This window comes from Haliotis rubra, unplaced genomic scaffold (assembly GCF_003918875.1).
Source record: "Haliotis rubra isolate DU_JTF1 unplaced genomic scaffold, ASM391887v1 Scf86, whole genome shotgun sequence".
NCBI classification, from domain to species: Eukaryota; Metazoa; Mollusca; class Gastropoda; order Lepetellida; family Haliotidae; genus Haliotis; species Haliotis rubra.
In genome coordinates, this window is record NW_025767590.1 from 256,086 (window position 1) to 277,132 (window position 21,047).

The 21,047-nt window shown below is 41.0% G+C and overlaps 1 protein-coding gene across 1 annotated transcript; it reads left to right on the top strand.

Annotated features, from left to right (window-relative positions):
* Positions 1-11,866: 11,866 nt before the first annotated feature.
* Positions 11,867-17,383, top strand: LOC124262928 (transforming growth factor-beta-induced protein ig-h3-like). Its single transcript, XM_046697531.1, has 6 exons — positions 11,867-12,038; positions 13,879-14,093; positions 14,249-14,435; positions 15,469-15,567; positions 15,921-16,037; positions 17,192-17,383. The coding sequence occupies exons 1-6, from the start codon at positions 11,888-11,890 to the stop codon at positions 17,332-17,334; spliced, it is 912 nt and encodes a 303-aa protein (XP_046553487.1). The 5' UTR covers positions 11,867-11,887; the 3' UTR covers positions 17,335-17,383.
* The last annotated feature ends 3,664 nt before the right edge of the window (positions 17,384-21,047 follow it).

Genomic DNA, 21,047 nt, shown 5'->3' on the forward strand with positions numbered 1-21,047 from the left:
GTATTGCTCGACTTAAAGGACAAGTAGACAAGTGTAAACGTGTGGCATCAGTTCCGCACTGAACTCTCGGGACGGTAGACAAAACATATTTCCCCAGAAAGGAGAACGTATACAGCGTTCTGAAAACGTATAGTCCATTTTGCTAATAGTCTTTATTATATTTAACATTTGTATAAATCCATTAGTGAACAGTATAATTATCCACGGAACCCCCTCCCACTCAATCCTACCTCAAACGTTAACCTTTCCCTCTTACCCAGCCTTGGCTCATTCTTTGAAAAGAAGGCAAGGACACTGGTGGACTGATAACAAACCTTCCCACCCTTCTCAGGCCCCTTTTGCCCCTTATTCTGATGACCCCCTACTCCTATCTCAACCTCAAGCACTTAGCCCTATTGCCCAAATTGTATATTTCGAAATGTTCTGGATTCCTTAGGTTCCACTGTTACAACTAGACAAAGAATTCCTGGACAAGTTAATGTAACAACCCGCCTGTTTCTTCTTCCGAGAGTTAGTGCTGTGTTTGATCAACAAAGTGTTGATGTCCGACAGGATAATTACGGCAATTGGGAAAATGAGAAACATGAATCCGAAACAGCCAACAGCATTAGCCGATGGACGATTATCAGTGGCACATGATTTCTTTGACAAAGTCTTTCTGAGAGATGATTTGGCCACTCCCAACTCCTTCTTTACCCTCGCTCTGTGTTCCTGTACAGCTTCCTTGGACATATTCTGAAGGCGGTTGTTTCTACAGAAGCAGTTACACCTCCACGACCTCTTCTTGATCATACACAGGATCTTTTCCCTTTCCTGCAGTACTGTTGGAGAATTATTGCTTGAGTTGAGGAACTCTTTCATCAGTACTGTCATGTCCAGTGTTCTTGGTTGTCCAGAGTTCCTATGATGACTGTCATGCTGGACTGTCGATATCACTGGTTTAGGAGAGTCGTCTGGATGGATTTTCGTGGTTGTCAATGTCCTTGCGGTTGTTGACGTGCTTGGGATATTCTTTGTTTTTCGTTGGGTTGACACTTTATTTGTAACGTTTGCGTTGGTTGTCTTTGTTTCTGTTGTCCACAAAACGGTGTCAGTGGTGCTATTTGTCGGAGGAATGGACGTGGCTAGCTTCAAAGTTGATGTGTCAGAAGTTGTAGCAGCCTCCCTGGCAGTGCTGGCTGATGTCATGCCTGTTGACGCCCCTCTTCCGGTATGATGAGATGCGACTGTAACGGTGTCATGATGGGGCGTTTCTTTACTGGTCAACATACTGGTGCCTGTTGTAATTCGTAGTTTGGCAATGATATCTGTAAACATAAGCGAACACATTTATCATAAAGTAGCATTATATCGGATTCATGTACAAATAAATGGGATTCACGCATTTCCTGCACATTTATTGATATACCCTTAAATAATCTTTTGCGAACAGATCTTTCACTTTTCACAATGTTTTGGGAATGTACCAAAGAACTGTAGATATTATTATGCTAGCCAACTGCTACGACCAAACGGGAATAAGGTGGTCACCATTTCTGAGTTTTGTTCATCACTTCATTCCGATAGTTTGACTTGTTACTTCTAATAATAGTGAGTATGGTTTTACGCCGCTTTTAGCAATATTCCAGCAATATCACGGCGGGGGGACACCAGAAATGGGCTTCACACATTGTACTCATGTGAGGAGTCGAACACAGGTCTTCGGCGCCACGAGCGAACGCTTTAACCACTAGGCTACCCCACCGCACACTGCTACTAATAACCACTGGTGTACTTGATTCAGATTCCTTTTTGCACAACCGATGGGATACAGTTCTGATGCTGCTCATTTGGCCAATACACATTATGCGTTTCACATAATTATAAACGCTATAATTAACACTTCCGCAGCAATTCTTCACATACTCACAGCAGCGAGATATGCCGTCATGGCTTTGGCATGCATGTAATACTACATGGTCTTGTATACCATTTCGACTGATCAACATTCTAAACATTCCAATTTTGTTTCCTGGACCGATTTGATAAAGCAGCATTAACTCTTGCTGTGCAGGTTAGCGATGACAGCCGTTAGCTTATAATTTGTTAATTCAAAGATGACAACAGTGATCAAAGATGACAACAGTAAACGATTTTGTGTATGAATATGCCTGAGTATAACTTGAGATGATACATACCAGGAAGCGATTTTCTACATCTTGTTCCATGTATCTTCCTACTTTTCGTTATTGTACCAGAGGCTGACACATGTTGTACGTCAAATCCACAGATGCTGGTGGAATTCTTTTTGCAGTTTCTCCCGTCCCAAATCATGTCACTCAGGTGCAATGCCATACAGGTGCGAGGGTTCGTGGCTGTCCAATTCTTGACTGGGTCACAGTCACTCCAGAGCCAGATTTGAAACGTGCCTGAATATCTATATTTGAAACCACCAATAAACGCTGTGCCTCCTGGAAAATATAAGTTGACATTTGCATGAAGTATACTCATACAAACTACTAGCTTCGCGGTATATCACACCATAATTTTCTCGATTTCGGTTTACAACCAAATGTATACCGTTAGACCTAACTTGAAACAAAACCGATGAAAGAGCTTAAATTGGTGGGTTTAAAAAAAAATGGAAATTATAAATGAAGGCGTTTGCATAAATGTTGACATTTAACAATATCTTGGGATGATATCATTATCCTATCCATCCTATCCAAGCACCTATGCATCTCTATGTATATATACTCTTAAAAAACAACTATTCATGATGAGTGCATATAACATGACATTATTGCTCAATTACAGTAAAATCATCACTTTACAAATTTCCAAAACATGATTATCCAGAAACCACAGTGTGCTCTGAAAGCCACTTGGTCAGAGTAAAATGTCAGTATCTGGTGTGACCACCATGAGCATCGATAAAAGCGTGGCAGCGGTGACCAATAAAAGAAAGGAGATGCCGAATGCTGTCTTGAGGAATGTTTTGATACTCTTGCTGAATTGCTGTGTACAGTTCTTGTAGTGCCTGAGGTGGCGGATTACGCTGGCGCAAGCATCGATCAAGAGCATCCCACAGGTGTTCAATGTGGGACAGCCCATTTCTGGTTTCCCCGCCGTGATATTGCTGGAATATTGCTAAAAGCGTCGTAAAACCTCACTCACTCGAGACCAAGGTAACACCTGAACATTGTTTTGCTGGAGGAAGTCCTGTCAAACGTGAGGTCGAGCATTGTCATGCTCCAAGATCAACCGTTCACGTTGATGAAGGGAACGACGTGACGTTGAACAGGTCTTCTGGCAAAAAGTCTGGCTTTCCATAGCCAAATGCCCACTGTCTGCTCGGAGATTCGGCGCAGTCAGGGCATCTGCTTTGTTATGGATGATGCGGCCGTGGTGTTTGAACGAAGATGTCTCAACCGGATGTAGCGATCCTTGGCGGGGGTGATAATTCCAGGTCGACCTGCCCTGGGTCTGTCATTAACACTCCCAGTATTGTTGTATCAGGTCCATAGGTTTGAGATGGTCTGTCTGGACACGCTGAAGTGCCTTGCCACCCCGTGCTGCAATGCCCGTCCTTGTAAAGGTTTTAGGGTGCGTTTTAGCAATTTACTACAGACGTGAGTGTAACGCTACGTTTTTGTTCAACGTTTCTTTTTCAAACGTTTTGTCGTCGGCAACCATTCCCCCACATGTTGGGATTCAGCATAGATTGGTTTGTGTCAAATATTTTCCTAAAATTCAAATGTTACCTATCTATAGTTTCCTTTATAGAGTATATATAACGTTTGTCTTTTTCTACAACATATACAGGTGATCTTTGACCGAGATTACATAAAATTCACAATTTGGTAAGTACGGTTAATATTTTCGTCCAGTGCAACTTCTAAAAGTGTCCCTGTATATTACAGTGTTAACACAACGTACCAAATTTAGAATAAATGCCTTTTATGGCCTGGAACATCTTGTCCGTCTTTATGTCGAGCAGGAAGCCCCCGGCCTTGTGACAGTACATGCTTGCAAATTGCCTGGTGACTTCCCTGTGTTCATACTTAACGCACATTTCGTCAACCGGGAAGTACATGAACCCCTCGCCCGTTGGGCAGTTGGTCAGATCTGGAAAGTCGGGGTCAGTGTATTAGATACCAAATAGAGAACAAATACAAATAGGTTTGTGTGCATTGTTCATATAATTCACAGTAGAAAGTTGCATTTATGATGCAATTCTCAAGGTATTAAATAGTATGCAGTGGGCAGGTTGGTATAATGAAGTTCAAGGTTAGACTGACTGAGTTTGGTTTTACGCCGCTTTTAGCAATAGTCCAGCTACATCACGGCGGGGGAACACCAGAAATGGGCTTCACACATTGTACCCATGTGGGGACTCGAACCCGGGTCTTCGGCGTGACGAGCCAACGCTTTAACCACTAGGCTACCCGACCGCCCCTCAAAGTTAGAAAAGTGTGTGAGGTTTGCATATTATCTCAGTTAAAAAACGGTAATGTTCCTTGGGGCTCGTGATCATGATGTGAAGACAAAACATGCTCAAGAGTGAGATTTGATTTCGGCACCAGCCGATCCGGTCGTGACTGAGGGAAGCAGTGCGGCAGTGTCTGTCAACATCAGTTCTAATGTTTCTCCGAATATATTTTTTGACACAGCAAATATATTTCAACCGTTATTTTGAAAAAGGTGGCGGGATTGAACACCTTAAAGCTGCTGACATACGCTTACCCATCAACATTCCGGGTTCGAGGCCGGAGGCACGATCATCCTTAATAGAATACACTATGAGTCCAAATGGAACAGTGGAGTTTAGGTTCAGCAGTTCGGAGGTATCAAAGACTTTCGTAAAGGTTTTCATGGAGCAAGCTTCAATGTCATGTGTGAAGACCTTTGGATGATTCAGCCCTCCAACTGCTTGAGCAAGTACATCTACTACATCTTTGTGTACAATCATTGTCAGGTAATACTGTGATTTTTTGGCAAGGTTTATAGTATACTGTTGCAAGTACTGGCTACTAGAAGGAACTGGATTTACTGTATGTAACGGGCGCTTTTGCTTTTCGGCAGGTATCAGTACAACCAAGACATACATCGGTTTGGTTGAGGAAACACACAAAGGCTTGTCTACATCCAAGACGATGTCAAGTGGCTTGCTGTCTTCGATGTTTCCCCATTTCTTGTCTGTGCTGGAGGACAGTACCGTCCCAGTTTCTGGGGCATATATTCTATACAAACTCTTCAAAACTGGGTAAACAGGGAGCACATAACTCCACCCAAATAATGACTTGGGTAACATCATGTTTTCAACAAGGTTTACAAAGTACCCAGTTTGGCACATACTACCAGCCATCACTGCTACCACTTTGTTGCTTCTGATGGTACTTCCTGTTAGATCGGAAGAACATTTGATGCCATACACCGATAATTTGTTCATACTAATGACCTTCTCAGACCCGTTCTGAAGACCATAACAGCCAACGCCCTCCTTTGCTAGTCGTAGCGTGATCGTAACTTTGGTGTTATCGTCCTTGGACACAATGGAAAAGAATGTCTGGCAGTTAGGATCGGGAAGATAGGTGACAACAACGTAGCTTGTAGACAATCTGTCAACTGGAATACATATAAACCCATTTGAGATATCTGATCGTTCACTGACGCCGTGCACGGATATTGCTGACGATGTTGATATTGAAATTCCTTTTTGTTCCATTTCACTGAATTTTCCGTAACTTACTATGCTTGGGAAAATTTCAGTTTTGACGTTCTTTGTCAAGTTTATTGACCGTTGCATGTTCATATAATTCAGCTTTATTTGGACGTTAGGCTTTCCCGTTATTTCAGTCCGTATGATACTCTTCTGGGAGGGAGGTCCATACTGTGTAAACGCCAGGATGAACTCTTTGCCCCAGTTATCCGGAACACCGTCGGTAACTGCCACTGAAACAGGAACGGATGTCAGTCATTGGTTTTATAGTGATTCTTCAAACGATAAATCAGAATGGCATCGTGCCTTTTGCTGTAGCCGCGATTTCTTTTGATAATATGCAAACACAACTGTAATCAAGGTATATATTGTCACTGACGAGGTGACAGGGGTTTGTAACGCAAAAATGGCATCAAGATATTATATACATTGTATATTATGTTGTCGTTCTCTGGGTCTTAGCACCACAGGTTGACACTATTCAGATTTTCAGTTTTTCTTCGTTTGTTATTTAACGCCGCACTTGCTACGAGGCCGGCCTGAATATAATCTAATCTGGACCAGATAATCCAGTTATTGATACTACCAATAAAGAATAACGCTGACAGGTATGATAACCTGTAATCGATCCTGATCATCCTGTTGAAAGCGAAGTATTATCATATTTTGTTAACAAAACACATTTATCTAAGTACTTCACGTTAATACATTCTCTTTTCTCAATGTAAAAGCAATACAAACAGAATTACAAATAATGATTTGACTAATATATGCAGTCGCCCTACTTACCTAGAAGAAGGTATCCTCCAAGTACCAACATCTTGGTGCTGAAAATATATTTCGTATTTGTAAAGCAAACAACAAATACTTAACATATACAAGTTGTTAAAAACAACTGAATTTTATTTTATTGAGTCCTTATTTACACGTCTGGCCCAGACCGCCGCCATATAGCTGGAATATTGCTGAGAACAGTAACCAACCAACTATATTTACACACATGAACTTGATGCTCCTATTTACAATACCCCGGCACATCAACCATATATTACATATTTATTACAGACCGCCGTCATATAGCTGGAATATTGTTGAGAACAGTAACCAACCAACTATATTTACACACATGAACTTGATGCTCATATTTACAATACCCCGGCACATCAACCATATATTACATATTTATTACAGATCGCCGTCATATAGCTGGAATATTGCTGAGAACAGTAACCAACCAACTATATTTACACGCATGAACTTGATGCTCATATTTACAATACCCCGGCACATCAACCATATATTACATATTTATTACAGATCGCCGTCATATAGCTGGAATATTGCTGAGAACAGTAACCAACAAACTATATTTACACGCATGAACTTGATGCTCCTATTTACAATACCCCGGCACATCAACCATATATTACATATTTATTACAGACCGCCGTCATATAGCTGGAATATTGTTGAGAACAGTAACCAACCAACTATATTTACACGCATCAACTTGATGCTCATATTTACAATACCCCGGCACACCAACCATATATTACATATTTATTACAGACCGCCGCCATATCGCTTGAATATTGCTGAGAACAGTAACCAATCATCTATATTTACACACATGAACTTGATGCTCATACTTACAATACCCCGGCACATCAACCTTATATTACATATTTATAGATCATTGTTAATAACATTACGTGTTGACTAGACAATGTTTTACTTCACCTAATCCTTCGAAAGGGGCAACGGTAGCGCTGTACAAATGTGTTCTCTGAAAGGTCTAATGTAATATTGGACGGATAATTTAATTAATTTACTCTCGACTGACGCTACTCTTTTCCCAAAATACCAGAGACTAACTTTGAACGTCGTGGTGGTGGTGTAACAGTTTTGGGAAGACGAGGGCCAATAAGAGGCCTATTTGCACCCAACACATTGATTTGACTTAATATTAATCACAATATGAATCCCATTTATACATCATATTTTCCAGATGCAAAGACAAAATCTAAAACTGACCATTGCACGGAACCATACATGATGTTGGGTCTCAAAACTGTAACTGTGAGGGTAATGTGTCATCAATGTCAACTCCAGCACTTCTGAGATTTTGTCTTATGGTATTATGCCCAGGGCATTCAATTACATAGTGTCTTATCAATACTCCTGTAGGCATTTGAACTTCGTGATATACCCGAGAATACCGTCCCTTAGACCAAGTGGACAGTCGTTACAACTGTCGTCCCGAAGGTAACTGATGCAATCCTGAAATGTTTGTACTCGGAAACAGTTAGCATGGCGTGATGATCTGCCTTAGAATTGATCTTCAGTAACCCATGCTTGTCGTAAAAGGAGACTAACGAGATCAGGTGGTCAGGCTCGCTCGCCGTAGATCGATGTGCATGCTTTTAATCACTGGATTGTCTGGTCCAGACTCGATTATTTACGTTCTGCCGCCATTTAGCTGGAGTGCGGCGTTAAACAACAAACCAAACCAACCCCAACCAGTTTCAAAACAGAAACACCTGCTGACTTGTGTGATATCACATAGATAGCCATGACAGGATCGTCTCGCGGGTTTTCTTACGGGTCAAACACTAAACAGAGTTTGAACCCAGATTTTCCCGTTAAATACAATTATGAGCAGGATGACAGGATCGGCATCATGTAATTTCTTATAATGGATCTCGGAGAAAACTGGGCATATTTGTCACCAGCAACGAAAAGTTAATACCACTGTAATAAGTAAATCTTAAGTGCACCAAGAATAAACTTCTACACTCGGTCCCCTTTCGGTAGAGTTTATATTCCAACTCATCCAGTTTGTTACCTTTTGAACTCGTTTTAAAAACAGCAAGTAACGGGAACTCGATTATCAATCTATATTCATCAATCCATAAATTACACAATTCAAACGGTAATAAACTTCTACAGCAACTTATTGTGTTTCTCCAATGTAAAGCGACCTACCTACTACCGCTGTGACAGACTTTCTCAATCTAATCTGTTATTTCTACTGTGTTGAAGACGTTCACGGTTGAGATAGAGCGGTTTCCAATAAACACGAGAAAATAACATAATTTATGCATACTTCCACCACGCTATCGGCATATAGACTCATTTACAAGTATGCATTATTAACTGAAATTGATCTGTGAGTACATAGAAACTACCTTATTTCGATGTTAACTCATAATATTCGTTCTGATAATAACGCCCTGCTTGAAGATCACTTACAAAATAAACATGTCACTGAGACATACTTTATTTAACTGTGTACATTTATGTTTTCATAGTTAATTAGTTGCCATGGGAAATGTAAAGTATCTATAATAATTCTTGAACTATTTAATCATTAAGTGGAATTTAATCCAGCTGTCGAGTCCGAAATAAGTTACATTTATGTGCAATTCTGAAAATAATTCCAGCGATGAGGATGAAAATATTTGTATGAATGGTTATATGGGAATAGTTATTCCACACACTGCAACACTGTCTTGGCCAAACATTACTGCGAAAAGTTCGTGCATTCATCAAGACCCAACAAAAATTGTAAAACATGTTTTTCGGACCTTAGGGGCCGTTCATAATTTATGGCTTTGGGGGGTGGGGGTGGGGTGCGTTGTGTGTGTGATGATTTTTATGGAGAGGCATGTACAATGTGAATGACCCCCTAAAATTTATGTACAAAATAAGTGACCCCCTTGCATGTCATGTACAAAATCAATGACCCTCCCCTTCCCATAATTTCTAAGCATAATTATAAACATTATTTATGTACAAAATTGCTGCCCCCTAGTACGTGTGTACAAAATTGCTGACGCACACACACACACACACACACACACACACACACACACACCACCTAGCCATAAATTATGAACGGTCCCTTACACAAAATGCACATTTTTCAAAAAGATAGGGCTAGGTGCTCAAAAGAAATGCTACGTTTATCTTTGGAAGGGACAAAGAGAGAGATTGGTACAGCGATAATGAATGAACTTCTTCAGCATTACCGGTTGACTTGCCTTGAACATGAAGACAGCAGGTCATAAATATCCAGCAAGAAGGCCGCCACATTTATATACCTCCGCAAGTCACACAACGCCTACGTGCTGTAGGTACCAGGGCCCTTCGTCCAAAGCGTGGTTCTGCTTTGACTGTCAGACATCCATGAGCAGGGTTGAGTTGTCCAAAGACTTCCTGACGTTGGCAGCACCGCCAATGGCAGTGTGTATAGTACAGATGAAAGTCGATTCTTACTCTAGCATGCTGGTTGCGGAATCCTAGCTTACATAAGAACAGGCGAGTAACTGGCAACTGGATGTGTCCAAGAGCACTTCTAACACGGACGAGGCTGTATTGGGAAGAATTGGCGGTGATTAGAATGAGTGTGCGTGAGTGGGCTTGTTTTTACGCCGCTTTTAGCAATATTCCAGCATTATCACGACGGGAGACACCAGAAATGGGCTTCACACATTGTACCCATGTGGGAAATCGAACCCGGATTTTCGGCGTTACGAGCGAACACTTTAACCACAAGCCTCCCCAACCTCCCCGTGGTGGTAAGAACTTCCGCCTTGGGATCATAAATGATAACCTGATTGCACAAAGGTACTGAAACGAGTTGGCATTACCATCCAAAACAAAAGCCAGGTGACATCCTGCTCGCATTATTCTGGGTAACCTTGCCAACCACAATTTTCACGTTCTGTCATGGCCAGTATGTTACCCACATATAAATCCTGTTGGACACTTGTGGGACCCCTTGGACAGACAACTTATATTATAACAAAAAATATTCTAATACATTGGTTTTCAAAACTATATATATTTTCCCTTTACTGAAATTCAAAGTGTTTTCTTATGTTCTGCCAATCACAGACACTCCAGATAACCCTGAAAAATAACGAAAAATTCCAGACATGAAATTGTAAATATAGCTCTGTTTACTGATTACCAGTTGTGCGAATCTTGATTTCCACTCCTATGTAAAACCCTTGATAACCCCCATGTTCCAGTTGATAACACGAGCTTATATTAACAGGGAAGAGTTTATGAAGCCAGAGAGATTTAGGTAAGTACTTTTTCCCTTTTCAAAACATCTATTTATAAAGAGAGTTTGAGTTACATTCAATTCAAGTTGACCGCATCACATTTCTCTCTTAAACGCATGCCGTCGATATTCGATTACTCATCAGAAGAGGCATACTTAATTAGTTTAATTCTTACTGGTTAAAAAGCTGGGCCCTTATTCTCGAAACGATCGTAGCCCTAAGAATTCTTAACTTTGATCGTAGCCAATCTGTTAAGAATGGGAATAAGAAGTTCGTAGAGCTACGAACGTTTCGAGAATAGCTAGCCTGATACTTAAGGTATTCATATTAATATCCTTGTAGATGACATATAGATTTAACGGACACGACATTCTGCGTTCTATATATTCTATATCCACTGGAGCGAAGAAGCGTCTTATGCATGTTTGGGAATAAAGCCTGCGATGACTTCTTCCTTCGAGCATTTTTATATAACTTGTGTAAGATTGTTGTTGTGGCGGGGAAAGTTCGAGTACTTCTTCTTCGACTTTGTTGATGGCGTGTCATCGTACGACAGCGTTGATCATAAATCACTTGATTATCAGGTCCTCGATCGATTATTTACAGGCCTCCATCATGTAACTGGCCTTGGCAATAAAATCTGGCCCTAACTTGAATATTTTCCATCCGAAGTGAGGCTGCATCGCACAACAGTAACAAATCTGTTTTGAGCATTTAGTTTTCATATCAATTCGGAAATTGCAAAAAAGGCATAAATAGCCAACTCACATGGTTCTTTTCTGTTTGTTGTTTAACGCCATATATGAAGACTGTTTCTAAATACTCCACTCTGGACCGGGATAATCCAGTGATTGACATCGGGCGCATTGACCAACATCAACCAACTCCACCCGATGTCGTTTGTCGCATCTTACATAAGATCAGTTCTGGGATGGATCATCATCATCCAACTTTCATAAACATATTTAAGAATTCTTGAATTACTAGTTTACCATAAATACGTTTTTCGTGTCTCGTACACTATCTGTTGTATGAGCCTGGGTTATATTAACCAAGGGTGAGTTAAAGAAGATACGTATTTTCAATGTTTCAGGGGAACTTACATGGTGGAGCAATGAAGCTGTACTTCGTGTGTGGACTGCTTCTGTTTGGCGTCGGTAATGTTGCTGCAAGAACCATCATGGAGGCTATGAGTACTAGGTACGACATCATATCCTTCACAAGTCTCGTGCGAAGAGCGGGTCTTCAGAGTCTCCTCACCACGGGTATGTTCAGACGAAATGTATGGATACACAACTACTATTTGCAACAATTTCAGATAGGACGAGAATACTGCATCTTTAATTTCAAAGTTATCTCCATTAACTGTGTTAGAATTCACATTTATCGTTATCGGATATGTCGGATAAGATAAATTCGTTATATTGCACTTATCAGACAACGTTAGGTCGTGGGAAGCAACGTTTCGTTGACTCAGCTGTCGTATGTTCGCCTGTTGTAAGTCACCCGTATACCTTTGTCCAATTAATGAAAAGGAACGCTCAAAGCGCTAACGTGTGAAATAAGATGGCAGATGCATGTACAATAGAGTAGAAAATTAAGTATAACACATATATAGGTAGGTCTGTAGTCTTAACATAAAGGCTGGCAAGGAAGGTGCTAGTCTAGACTTAAGAGGGAAAGCGTTCCTCAGAGTTGCTGTTGAACATGAGAACATTCTGGCACCAAATGATTTGAGTTTGTAGGGACACATAAGAGCGGCTGTTTATTGGAGCGGAGGTTTCTGGTGGACCTTAAGGGCGAACCAGGCCCTGTAGATACTGTAGAGTGGAGCAGTTTTATGAAGACCCTGATGAATCAGTGACACGATCATGTTTGTTCATGTACTTGAAGCCAATGGGGTGATGGCAGCATTGGTGTAATGTGTGAACACTGTTTAGTCCTTGATGTTTTTCTGGCAGGTTATTATGGACCAGCTGTAGTCTCCGTATGCGTCTTTCTGTACCCCCTAGCGAGCTGTTAGAATAGTCGATTCGAGATAGAATAAATGATATGACAAGGACTTCTATGGAACTTTACGTAAGAACTGCTAATGTTCTGGATATGAAAAGTGAAGGTTTTACAAAGATGAAATATTTGATCCTGCTGAGGTAAAAGTCAATATATTCGCCCATTTTCTCCACTGAAGTAGAAAATGGATAACAGGGTGACCAATCTTTAGCTGATCAATATGACACTGTTTTAGTTTTCTCATCATTGAGTTTCAGCAAATTATTATTCTTCCAGCATTTGACATCATCTGTACACGATTACATTGCAGTTTGGACAGCAAGCTGATTTTCTAATACACCATTGACGTGTAGTGTTTCATTAGCTGCAAAGCCTCAGCTTAGAAATGGTACACGACTTGCTGATGTGTGATGGGTTATCCTTGTGGTTTTGTGTACAATGTAAACAGAACGTTGGAGATGGATATTTTTATTTTTCATAATTAATTAAAATAACTGTATAACCTTATTCCTTTATTTTGTTACTTTTTTAGACATCGGGTTTCTTTTAGAGTACACTCACATGCTATCGTTACTGGAATTTCATTCACAACATCAATTGCTTTCAACTAAAAATGTGTTGTTTACTAAACAATTTCTTCTGCTCACTTTTCAAGATTATATCGTCAGCATCCGGTTGAAGTAGTCCTGATTTGACACTAAATTACCCACTTACTCTCATCCCAAATTTCATCATGTAGATTAGTTAAACGATTATCCGAAATACACAGAGACAACGTTAATTTCACACGCACATGTTATAAACTGGCTGCAGTTACCTGAACCTCACTCAAAACATCACTCAACAGTCGATGGAATATGTGTGGATATTCGGGGGTTCAAGAGAACAGGGGATCAGGCTCGGTTCTTGACTCGGAAAGCTGCTCTAATATCACCCACAGGAATGTCTAGTTCAGACTCGACTATTTATAGAGCCCCATAGGGGGAATACAGCAAATAAAGAATGGAGCGATTTTCAGTCTGATAAAATGGAAATAAGGTCTGGCAGAGCTCAGAACACATCTCGCAAATTACATGACGTCTTTTCGTCTTCAAGGAAACTACACGATCTTCGTCCCGACAGACTCGGCACTTGAAACTTTACCCGCAGATATGATTTCACAGCTGTACCAGAACATCACCCAATTGAAGGCCATGGTCAACTATCACATCGTGCCGTACGCTGAGATCACAGAGCGCGAATGGACAGGAGAGAAAGTCAACACCCTGACGTCACAACCTGTTCGCCTGGCCACCTACCCACATAACAATGTACGTCAAAGGCGTCTGCAGTGTTTAACGTGGTTTGGTGCCCTTTCTTATATCTATTCATTTATTGCTGGATTTCTGTCTCTGCTTTACTTCCTCTTTCTCTGATGATATGCTTCGTTCAGTGTTACATTTCCAGCATTTTGTCTTGCATACAGGTGACTGTTGTTAACGGCGAGGTCCTGCAGGAGTCCAACATGACCGTGTCAAATGGGAATATTTATCTGCTGAGCTCTATCCTGAGCCCCCCGACGGCTGATGTTGTCCGAACCCTAGAGCAAGACGCCAAGTACTCCAAATTTCTCACGGCGGCCGCCTTATCGGGAATGACGAGTAAACTTAAAGGTTTGAGAATTATCCGAAGTCTAAGCATAAACTTGGAACAATATGAAAGTACTAGATATCGGTGTTAAATAGCTAGTATAACAACAAGCAGGACCCCCAGTGCTCCAAATTTCTCACGGCGGCCGCCTTATTGGGAATGATGAGAAAGCTTTTTAAGGTTTGAGAAGTCCAAGAATTGTGGTAAACATGGAACAATATGAAAGTAGATATTGGTGTTAAATATATGTCAGTAGAATAACATAATGCGAAGCATTAGCCAATGTTGTGTTCATATTGACGACACGATGGTTTCATCTAATCAGGTGCAACTCTTCAAGGGACACATGGTGACGTTGTATGACGTTAAGTAAGGATAAGATACACGACCTTCTTGATTACAATTAGGTTCTATCAACGTTATCAGGCAAGTGAGTATGGGTGAGAAGAGTATACAAGTAGTATTTATAGTTCCGAGTAGAGTAGGATGTGGTTGCAATGTCTTTGAATTACACAGTGCGGTTCATGTTAAGTATATAGTCCATCATAGCCGAAGGCAATAGTATAAAACGGATACTGAACATGAGGAATACGACTGACTGGAATCTTTGATGAGCTGATGGTAATCTGGATGATTAGACGGTTGGAGTCTTTAAATTGCTTCTTTTAAAGTTTGTGAGGGCTGATTCCCCGCCTTTGATTTTATATCCCACGGGATGCTGTGGTCAGGTTATGCGGTTGGTGCTTTCGTCAACAGTATTTCAATATCCTTGCATCGAGGTAAGTGTTGCTTTGTCAACAATATTCCCCTGCATCGAGATAAGTGATGTTTCCGTCAACAATATTCTCCTTAATCGAGGTAGGTGGCGCTTTGTCAACACTATTCCATGGAACGAGGTAAGTGATGCGTTTGTCAACAATGACTAGTAAGGATTAAACATAAGTTCAATGTACCAGATCAATATTAACGACACGTTGTACGGTTGCAGTTTATTCCTTTAAATGTCTTTATGTTATGCCATATTTCAATACTAATTGGCGAACGTTTTCCCAACAGAAGACAACATCACAGTCCTTGCTCCTAACGACGTCGCATTTGACAAAATGTATAAAAATAGGACGGATGCTTTGTTTAGCAGCTTACAAATGATGCAAGGTGAGTTCAGCAACATTATTAGTGATGCTTTCGTATTCCCATGGTACGAGATAAGTGATGCTTGTTCTTTCTTTCTCAACCCTGCCCAAAAACAGTGAGATCAACGTCCTTCTCAACACCATTTTCATTTGAGTGATACTTTAATCAACAACATGCCAAGACAAACAGTTCAGTGTTTATCTCTCAGCAGGAATTTTCACATCCGCTTTTGGAATCATAAATGAAATACGAATTCAGTCTTTCAACTCCTCAGAAAAAAAAAAAAAGGTTATCTTTTTCATCAAAATATTTGAGCCTTCGTCTATTCCAACTCCTGTCAATGACTTGTTAAATATCTAACAATCTTCTCCCAGCAATGGTGGAATTCCACGTTGTGCCAGGCACCTACTACACGTCTGGGTTTTATGAGGAAGAGAAAATCAGGGATGACAACACGAAATACGACAATAAGCTCATCGTGCACGAATACGGCAAGTGTCAACTTCTATAGTTCTCTGCTTGAACACATGATCAGTAAGGGTACATGTACATTCGAAAGTCATCAATCTGCAGAGTAACATCTTGACGTATCGCTTTTAGCAATATTACAACAACATCACGACGGCGGACACCAGAAATGGGCTTCACACATTGTACCCATGTGGGGAATAGAACCAGGGCCTTCAATGTGACGAGCGAACGCTTTAACCTCTAGGCTACCCTACCGCCCCTCGGTGTGCCTCGCGGTGCAATGCACAGAAATACAATGCTGAAGACCAGTTGTAACTCGAATCTTCACGGGCATTCCAAGGTTCTAACTATCGTGGTAGGTGAAGCTGTAGACTGACAACTAGTCTCTGAAATGAACATAGAGATAAAACGGGTCATAATAAAATAATATATATATATAATGAAAAGGAGCCCTGTAACTTTCTTCATTTTCGGAAACTATGGAAATCTAGACTTGCCACATATTCTTGACTTGCACGGGCTTTCTTGGATATATTTGCTTTAGGGTCTGTATTACACATTTGGTGAAGCTGAAGTGGCACGACTGTATATCTATGTTGTTTGTTCTACAACACACGGCCAGAATGAAAAATACCCATTGTTTCCTGTGCGCGGAGATACTTACTCCGTTGTAACATTAGATACCCGCGGAGGCATTGATATAATGAGTGAGTGAGTATGGTTTTACGCCGCTTTTTGCGGACATATCACGGCGGGGAGCACCTGAAATGGGCTTCACACATTGTATCCGTGTGGGGAATCGAGGCATCGACCTTATTTTCATGGTATAATGAAATTGGTACTCCCTGTGGGTTTCAGTGGTACGAGACGCCGTAACGCATTCGATTCGAGTTCGATTCGATGTTGTGTTAGCAACACCCCAGTGTTCGTTTGATTTCACCAAAGTGATAAACGTCTGATCACTTCGGACTTTCCTTGCGCATCAATCTGACGCGCCTTAATATCAGAATTACTGTTCAAAGCAGCGTTAGGTACCCCTATCCCTACCTCACCCACTATCCCAACTTTACTCACTATCCCTAATTCACCTACTATAACAACATCAACTAATATTCCTACCTCCCCCACTATCCCCACTAAATCATTTACTCACTTGTTCATCCACTTTCAACAGGTAGGCAATCCTTCAGGATTGCCCCGTTTGAAGGAAACATCTTGAACGAGGACTGGCTTGCAACCAATGGTGTCATCCATGCTATCAGTGGCGTGAAGGTATCAAGGGCGTACCTTCGAGGTCTCGACGCGATAATTGGATGAAAGCAATGTTTGAGACGACACACTCTAAATAAAGAGATGTTGGTGTGAACTTCCGTTTATCTATGTCATTTGTATGCTTATTAGAGAGATGAGCTGCTGGAGGTTTCTGTCCTGCTAAACAAGAAATTGCATATTCCATCTCGAAACATTATTCGAAGCGTACGTCTGTGTTAAAATAGGTTCATTTTGTTTTTGGAATCAGCAGATTCGAGTGATTTCTCATGCTTACACAATGTAATGTAAATGTATTCCTGGCTCAGAGTTTATAGCTCAATGCCATGCCAATGGTGTGACCGGTAGGATGAGATGACAAGAATTGGGTGCTTCTAACTATACTGTCACACACCCTCTCAGTGAGACAAAAACGGGATGCTTCAAACTATACTGTTACACACACTCGCAGTGAGACAAGATAAAAATGATTCTATTCTATGGACATCATCTCTGTGAGATAGGAATGGCGTGCACATAAACCTTTCTGTCAGAAACACAGCACAGAGACGATAACCAGGGTGATTGTAAATTCTACTGCCAGACGTTCCATATAGGAGACCAGAATATGGGGGTACGTGTATGGCTTACTACCAGACGTATCCATAAGGATGTATGGATGACTTTTGTGTTCCTCCCAAGGGAAGACTGGTTCCGAATAAGGTGCAACTGAAAAATCAGCATGTGTACTGGGAGCATATTGTAAGCCCTACTGTTTCTGTGTTTCCATACTGACCCGGAATCCTCAGGAGGGGACAGGCATGGGCCACTTGGGACGTTCCTTCTCCAAATCAATATCCTACTAATATATACTATTCACACTTTGCTAAGGATCAAATCATGGATTCAACAGAAAACTATAATGTGGGGTCAAATTTGGTCTAAGTATATTGTAAGCATTGGTCCTAGGTTTCAGTACGTCCTTTCATCTTGTGGATACCATACCTGCTATTGACAGGTGTTGTGTACTTGTCAATGACTCGTTCCATGATATGCAAAATGGTTGATTGGTGTCATGAAAACCATTATTATGGTTACTCATGTATCAAGTGCATAAGGTTAGACTGTTTACCTAAAGAGCGGTTACCATATCATAATTATCCAGTTTTAAATGGATACAATTTCAAAATATAAATCTACGTTTAAGTAAAGTTGTGAACTTTTGTGATCCTTAACAAAGTGTAAGTAGTATATATCCAGGGTGATTATTCTGAAAGCTGTCTTAATGTGAGGATTTAAAGCAATGATTATATCGGGACATTTTACCCAATTAGAGACCGTATAGAGACAGTTTAGAAATAAACTCGACTGCATCTCAAGAGAAATAATATGATACCATTATAACGTTTATTTATCTCAATTGAAAAAAAAGGATTATTGTGAACCTACACCTCTTATAGACGTTGAGTCAAGTCATTTTTTTCAGAACGAAAAGTAAAACTAATTTGTGCCCCCTAAATGGGTGAAGTGTCATGCACGTCCTCAGTACAAGGTTCGACTTAACAGCCAATAAACTACCGTCTAAACAAGTGTGAATTTTCACCTATGCTAACAGTAGGGTTGGTGTTGTCTTTTTATTAGAACCATCAAAACTCTTTTTTCCGCCGCAACACATTGATTTCAACGTTTTTCACAACGCATTCAGTTGAAATTCCTTATAGTGGAGCGGCTTGGTAACAGGTGAGGTGAAATTGGGTTTAACGTCGTGCTTGAGAATATTTCGCTCATATGGCGACGTGCATGCGTGTGTATGTGTATGTGCGGCTGCTTGTACTAGCCCAGGCTGAAGCTGGTTTTATAGTGCTAGCCCACTGAGATACCATGCCGCAGTGAGGTATGAATACCCCACTCAGACACATTATACTGACTCCGAGCCGACCAGTCCTTGTTGTACCCATTAATGCCGAGAGCCAGGCAGGGACCAACAAGTACCATATTATAACGCCTTGTTGGTATGACGCGGTCGGGGATCCAACCCGCGACCTTCCGCTCTGCAGGCGGGCGCTCTAACCACTACACCACGGAGGCGGTTGCGGCTTGGTAACAGATTTGCAAAATTAATACTTGGTGGCAGGAAAGGTAATATTTTGCACATAAGTGGCCTACAGTATTCTAAACATAAAATGATCTGGAGGCAGGCCATATTTACTCCAGTTTTAATTTTATTGACAAATGAAATTGCTAAAATTGAAACACTAGTGATCGAAACATAATAAATCACCATTTTTTATCCTTACTCCCTTTACATGAAAATAACCTCTCTTTACATGAAAATTGTCTCGCTTTATGAACATGAATAGTAATAGCATGAGAGTGGCCTCCCTTGTGTGTTTTCTGCATGGAATTTCAATGAAGGTTTGTGGCCTACAGTTTTTACAACTGGCAATTTTGACGACATAGATCACAACCCATCATCGACTTTCGCCAAGTCAGCTTTACATGGCAATGCCTTGTGTCTTACAAATCATATCACTCACGAGAACCCTCGATTGGAATCATACACTAATGTAGCACCAGCCAACTTTCCAAGCAACAAACCATTACCATCCAAAACTCGTGGAGCAACAGTGTTAACGTCAACAGGTGACATTGATTTGGAACAGAAACAGTGGCTTCTTTGCTATTGGACAGTGGACAAATACAAACGACAGCCAACATGTCCTGGTCAGCTTACTTTGCAGAGAAGATGCCATCAGCTCCATGTCCACAGCCGTCAGTAGAATGCTGCCTTCATTCACAGACACTGCTCATTGCATGCTGTAAATGTCATCAAGAGTGCAATTCAGTGTTTAAATCCTGAGCAAATACCTGTGTTTACATTTGATCAACGACCGTTTCCAAGAAAATTCAGTGGACATTGCCAGAGGTATATGGAGAAGACAAGTTGAAGTCTTGATTGGCGGACTCCATATAGAGATGACACTTCTGGCTGTTTTAGGAGAACTGGGTGGACATCAGGTCTTGTCAACTCCAATGTGACAACAGATGGAAGGGCCTCTGCAAACGAAAAAGGATCACATGTATCTAGATGTCAGTATGCGCATCAACTTACAGTGGCTGCACTCTTGCATTTGCAACAGAAAGCCTTCTCTGACTTCCTTGCTGAAACTGAGGAGACACTCTCATTTGATGATTGGTGTAAGGAACGGATGGACATACATGTATCTCCACAGTTTTACTTCTGGGACACTTCAATGAAGCTAGAAATTTTCTTCTTCAAGTTCTTGTACTCACAGTGTGAGGGAAATTACAAGCTGTATCTTGAAGCCCTTGCAGATATGATTCCATGGATGTTTGCTCTTGACCATATTCATTATGCAAGAGGATGACAGTACATGTTTGTGATCTTTTCTAACTCGGGCACACTGCTCCTTCCATTCACAGAGAGTTTGAGAAAGGACATTTTGTAACCCAGTAGACTCAGCTCAGGTTCAGTATGCTTCCTCATGATCAGATCCATGAACAACTTAATGCTGTTGGGGCAATGGGGTAGTCTAGTGGTCAAAGAGTTCGCTCGTTACGCCGAAGACCAGGGTTCGATTCCCCATATGGGCACAATGTGTGAAGCCCATTTCTGGTGTCTCCCGCCGTGATATTGCTGTCATATTGCTAAAAGCGGCGTAAAACCATACTCACCCACTCACTAATGCTGTGTTGAAAGGAGATTGTGGCGTACTTGGAATCACGGAAAGTGAGGCAGCATTGAAAAGGTGGATTGTAAG

Excerpts from the sequence above, each read along its gene's own strand:
- LOC124262928 (XM_046697531.1), top strand. The coding sequence starts at position 11,888 with ATGAAGCTGTACTTCGTGTGTGGACTGCTTCTGTTTGGCGTCGGTAAT. Across the intron at positions 14,436-15,468 it reads AATGACGAGTAAACTTAAAG|AAGACAACATCACAGTCCTT; the intron begins GTTTGAGAATTA and ends TTTTCCCAACAG. Across the intron at positions 16,038-17,191 it reads GCTCATCGTGCACGAATACG|GTAGGCAATCCTTCAGGATT; the intron begins GCAAGTGTCAAC and ends CACTTTCAACAG.